The sequence below is a fragment of the Mesocricetus auratus genome, unplaced genomic scaffold, assembly GCF_017639785.1.
Source record: "Mesocricetus auratus isolate SY011 unplaced genomic scaffold, BCM_Maur_2.0 Super-Scaffold_100033, whole genome shotgun sequence".
NCBI lineage: Eukaryota > Metazoa > Chordata > Mammalia > Rodentia > Cricetidae > Mesocricetus > Mesocricetus auratus.
In genome coordinates this window covers 15,087,274-15,092,953 of record NW_024429213.1, presented here as the reverse complement: position 1 = coordinate 15,092,953, position 5,680 = coordinate 15,087,274, and the positions used below count along the sequence as shown (strand labels likewise).

General features: G+C 47.9%; 1 protein-coding gene across 1 annotated transcript; it reads right to left on the bottom strand.

Annotated features, from left to right (window-relative positions):
* Positions 1 to 3,622: 3,622 nt before the first annotated feature.
* On the bottom strand, positions 3,623 to 5,434 carry Ezhip (EZH inhibitory protein). Its single transcript, XM_021235983.2, has one exon. The coding sequence runs from the start codon at positions 4,950 to 4,952 to the stop codon at positions 3,921 to 3,923; it is 1,032 nt and encodes a 343-aa protein (XP_021091642.1). The 5' UTR covers positions 4,953 to 5,434; the 3' UTR covers positions 3,623 to 3,920.
* Between the last annotated feature and the right edge of the window lie 246 nt (positions 5,435 to 5,680).

Genomic DNA, 5,680 nt, shown 5'->3' with positions numbered 1-5,680 from the left:
TGTATGTGTGTGTGTGTGTATGTGGTGTATTGCTGGTGGTTAAAACCAATGATATACATACATATTATAGGCACACACACACACACACACACACACACACACGGTTGTCTCTAAAGCTCTTGGCTTGAAGCTACAAAAGTTTTATACACAGGGAATTCACTAATCCTTTTAGTCTATAGAACAAAAGTACAAATATGTGTCCTGACCTATGTTTGCAATTTCTATGAGAAGTCTTACACCTAACCTGAATAAGCCTCAAGAGAAAGCTTGTATATTAAAGGTTTTCCTACCCTTTGCTACCACAGCTATCTTCATGACTACTTTTGGGGCCTGAAAGTGTGTGTGTGTGTGTGTGTGTGTGTGTGTGTGTGTGTGTGTGTGTGTGTGTGTGTGTGTGTGTGTGTGTGTGTGTGCATGTTTTTATAGTAGCTTAGGAAGGACCAGGAGACTAGACCCTTACAAGCCCTGGAGGCAGACTTAAGGAATGAGGGTATCTGAAACTTTTATTCACAAGTGGCATTGTATTAGGACATAGTGGACACTTCTTGTTCCTGTCAAATGTCATTTTTTATTTTTTCATTTATTTTACATAATGACCAGTTTCCTCTCCCTTGTCTCTGCCCTTCTACCCCACCTCACATCTAACCCCCATCTACTTCTGTTTCCATTCAAAAGGAGGCAGGCCTCCCATGGGCATCAACAAAGCATGGTACACCAGGTTGGGGCAGGACCAAGCTACTCCCATCAAGGCTAGACTAGGCAACTCAGCATGGGAAATAAGTTCTCCAAAGCCATCTCAAGCACCAGGGATAGGTCCTGATCCCACCTCTAGGAGTCCCACAAACAGACCTAGCTATACAACTGTCGCACACATGCAAAGGGCCTAGGTCAGTCCCATACCAGCTCCCTAGCTATCGGTTCAGTCAGTGAGCTCTCAGGAGCACAGGTCAGCTGTCTCTGTGTGTTCCTCCATCAAAATATCAGATGTTAAGGATCATTAATAGGGCTTCTTAAGAATTATTTTCAGTTAATTTGGATATTCTCTCTACCTTTCAGATAGTTCAGACAGGGTTTGTTTTTCTTGTTTTCTAGAATAATCAACTGTTTCATTTATTCTTTGTATTGTTTTGTTTCTTGATTTCAGTCCTCAATTTGATTATTTCCTGCCGTGTACTCCTGGGTGAGTTTGCTTCTTTTTGTTCTAGAGCTTTCAGGTGTTCTGTTAATTCCCTGGTGTGGGGTTGCAATTGTGGGATTCTCCTACCTTCTTTACGTAGGCATTGAGTGCTATGAACTTTCTTCTTAGCACTGTGGTTGGGCAGTACATGAGGCCACTGACAGTGGGACCAAGATTTAACTCTAATGCATAAACTGACTTAGTGGAGCCCATTTCATATGGAGAGAATCTTGCTCGGCCTAGGCACGGAGGAGGGGGAGCACAGGATCCTGCCTCAGTGACACAGATGATGGGACAGACTTAGTTGACTTCCTAGGGGCCTTACCCCCTCTCTAAGGAGCAGATATAAGGTGGGAGCAGCAAGAGAAGGAGGGAAGGGAAATTGGAATATGATAGACAGACAGATAGATCGATAGATAAGAGATAGAAAAAATAATACACTTTAATCCCAGCACTCATGAAGCAGAGACAGGGGGCACTCTGAGAGTTCAAGGCCAGCCTGGTCTACAGAGAGAGAGTTCCAGGAGAGGTCCCAAAAGCTACAGACAAAACCTGTCTTGAAAAAGCGGAAAAAAACCTCCCAACCAGGTGGTAGTGTCTCATGCTTTAATTCAAGCACTCAAGAGGCAGAGGCAAGTGAATCTCTGAGTTGGAGGCCAGACTAGTCTACAGAACAAGGTCCAGGACAGCCAAGGCTACACAGAGAAACCCTGGCTTGAAAAAAACAAAAAAATTCACTTTTCAAAAATATGGTCAGTACTAAAGGTCTATGCTTGTTTTGGTTATACGCCAGAAAAAAAGAGGAAAATCAGAGAGAGTATTTTCCTGGCCTCATCTACATTTTTAACTTTCTTATGCTTCCACCTTAAGTTTTTGAACTGCTAATTTCTGTTATAGTTGTTATATGGTCAAAGTGAAAAAATGTACACTGAAGACCATAACATCTCATTTAGGAAACACACTATTGATGCATTTCTTTCTAAATGTCTGCCTCTCATATGTACAAATTTTTCACAATGGACTTTTCATCAACACATTCAATTATTTTTATTATTTTTAAATTTAAATTTAAATTAGAAACAAGGTTGCTTCACATGTCAATTCCAGGTCCCTCTCTGTTCCCCCCTCCTCCCGTGCCCTCCCCCCAGCCCCCCAATATGCCCTCATTTCCCCAGGGAGGGTGAGGCCCTCCATGGGGGTGTCCATAGTCTGTCATTTCATCCAGGGCAGGGCCTAGACCCTCCCCCAAGAGTTCAGGATGAGAGTGCATCTCTCATTGTTGGATGGGAGTCCAAAGTCCGTGTGTATACTTGGGATGAGTACTGATCTGCTGCCCAAGGCTCAATAGATTACCTAGGCCTCCTCACTGACACTCCCATTCAGGGGGTCTTGATCGGTCCCATGCTGGATTCCCAGGCTGATGCCTGGGATTCAAGAGTTAACCTTTGTCAGGTCAGCTGTTTCTGGGGGTTAAACCAGCCCAGTCTTAATCCCTTTGGTCATCAGTCCTCCCTCTCTGTTTCTGGCTTTCTTGAGTTCAGCTCAGTACTTAACCAAGGGAGTCTGCCTCTTCTTCCATCAGCCACTAAATGAAGTTTCTGTTTCCCAGACTCTCTGGCCATGGGATTGTAGGCTGGCACTCCCCAGATCTATGTCTAAAATCCATACATGAGTACATGCCCACATTCAATTATTTGATGAAAACCATGCCACCTGTGCCCTTTTGGTCATTAACCTTACATTGCCCACACATGACCAAGTCTCATCCCAGACCTCAGAAGGCCCACCTTCTTTCCCTCTCCCTATGCACTTCCAACAATACTATTATCATATAAAGATCCCATAAATAATATACACGCTTCTATTATAAATCTGGATCCTGTCTCCTCAGGCCCTGGTCTCCTCAGGCCCTGGTCTCCTCAGGCCCTGGTCTCCTCAGGCCCTGGTCTCCTCAGGCCCTGGTCTCCTCAGGCCCTGGTCTCCTCAGGCCCTGGTCTCCTCAGGCCCTGGTCTCCTCAGGCCCTGGTCTCCTCAGGCCCTGGTCTCCTCAGGCCCTGGTCTCCTCAGGCCCTGGTCTCCTCAGGCCCTGGTCTCCTCAGGCCCTGGTCTCCTCAGGCCCTGGTCTCCTCAGGCCCTGGTCTCTAGCTATTTATTCCTCAGTCTTCTTTGCAGCTTCCCTTCCCACTTCTCCCTCCCCACCTGAGATCACACCACCCTGCCCTTCTGACTCTTCAGAGGGAGGCTCTTTTCCTTTTCCAAGTGACAAATCACCTGTGCTAAGAAGCCAGCCAAGTGCCCTTAAGTAGTAATTTGTTGGGCAGAGTTCCATCTCAGTTCTAAGTCAGTTTTATCCCTCATTCCTTCCAAAGAGTCAGCTAGCATAATAATGATGCTCCTTGATCCTCCAAATATGAAATCCTAAAATTGGACCACGATAGACTAATGTTTTAAAATAAAACTTAACACTTTTATTTAAATGCTCAGTAACATGAAATACAAATTGACAAAACTTTCGGAGACAAAAAAAAAAGCTCAACAACCAGGCTGTTTAAAGGAGCATGGAATGGAGTCAAAGGTTTTATAAGTGCTGGATAGCTAGGACCTGGGCCCTTCAAAACTGGTCCGGATTGTGGTGAATAGGGAGACAGCCTAGAACCCTCACACAGTAGATAGGTGCTGACTCATTTTGTGGGCCTGGGGGTTACAAAGAGTCACAGCCCCAATGGAGTAGGAGAGTGATGGCTTACTCTATGTCCTCCCTAGGAGGGGAATCCCCTACTTCTTCCTCTGACTCTCCAGATTCAGGAGAGTCCAGGTTATCCAGGTCAGGTATCAAGGCACGCCAACAGGCATTGGGGCTAGTATCAGAAGCACAGCTATCTGGAGAGGAGCTTCTGTCATGTGACTCAATTGAGGAAGGGGAGAGACTTGGAACATAGGGTGAACCGGGGGAGGAAGAGCGGAAACCTTCATTACACTGTCCAAGGGAAGGATAGCGCCTACCAGGAGGGGAAGGGGAAGAGGCCCGCATACGGACCGGGCGGCTTGCAGGATAGCTCCTTGTTAATTTTAAAGTTATCTTTGGAAGTGCAGTCCCAGAGGAGGAAAGGTTTTCTTGAGTCTGGCTGCTATGGCCAGGGTCACTCTCCACCCTTCTTGCACGGCTTCGGTGGCGGTCAGAGCCAGGAATGGACGAACGGTGACGTGTGCGTTGTGTTGCAGCGCTGCTTTTATCAGGACAGCAGCCTGCAGTCGTGCTGTGAACGACAGGATCCTGTAGCGTGTGGGAGGTACTAGGGCAAGCGTCAGGGCTAACCTCCAAAGCACTGCTGTGACGACCAGAGGCAGTGGCACCGGGGCGAAGAACCAGGCCTCCTTCAGGATCAAGGCTGAACTCAGATTCTCTGTGACAATGACCAAGATCAGGAACCTGCAGAGTGCCCTGTTGTTGGAGATCCTGGCCAGCAGGAGTGGTGCAGCTGCTGCCATGTAGGCTGAACTCAGGAGCACTACTGTGAAGACCAGAGACAGGCGGAACAACTTGGCTGCCAGGCACAGAAGCCGAGGAAGACACAGGATGGGACATGGTGCTAGTGCTAAGGGAAGGTCCCAAGAATTTCTGTCTCTCCACTGAAGGTTCTGAACGGCGAGATCTCAGATTATATGAAGGCCTAGTTGTAGAAGGTGACTCTGTAGCTTCCAGAAGCTGAGGCCCACCTGGACATTTTGCAGTTAGGTGTTGCTTGGGCTGCTTCCTGCTTCCACTACTTTCCATCTGAGCCGGGTTCCCACTGGACGAGGTGTCGCCTTTCGATGGTTGGCCCACTTCTCCCTGGCTCCTTGTCCAGGGCCTAACACGTCCAAGTTCTGTGTTTGGGGTGCCAGGGCCACAGCTACCCTGGAGGTTAGAAGGCTGCTTCTCAGGCACACAAAATGTCCGCAGATTTTCACCAGCCCCAGAGATGGCACCAGAAGTCACCAATTTGCCTCGGAGTTCTGGAGAGCGTTGTCTATCACAGAGGCACCACTACAAGCAAAGGGATCTTTACGGTGGGACTCAGAGGTATTACGAGTCTCTATACACCCTAACACGACACCCAGGGGATGTTTCTGCTCCTTCTGGTGCTTCTGCTCCTTCTCTGGGGGTAAACAGGTGGCCAGATCGGCTTACCAGCTTCTTGATTGCTAGGAAAAACAGCTTCTCTAGCCGCCTTCTTCACTCACTCAGCTGGCTTCTGACAAGCCCACTAGGATACTGGGTAGAGATAAAGTGCACGCACGAGAGTGGGTGGAGCTGGTCCAATTCTAGTCTTTGATTGGCCAGCTGTAGCTACTAAATTCAACTTTCGGGTTTCCCCTCTGAACCTCCCTCCACCTGGCAGCAACTCCTGCTGTGCTGGAGGCCAGGGAAGCTTCTAGTGGTTTCTGGTGTGCTCTCTACCTCTTCCCCATCCCCCATCCTACTTTCCTGGGTCAAAAGTCTAAATTCAGAAGCCTTCCACC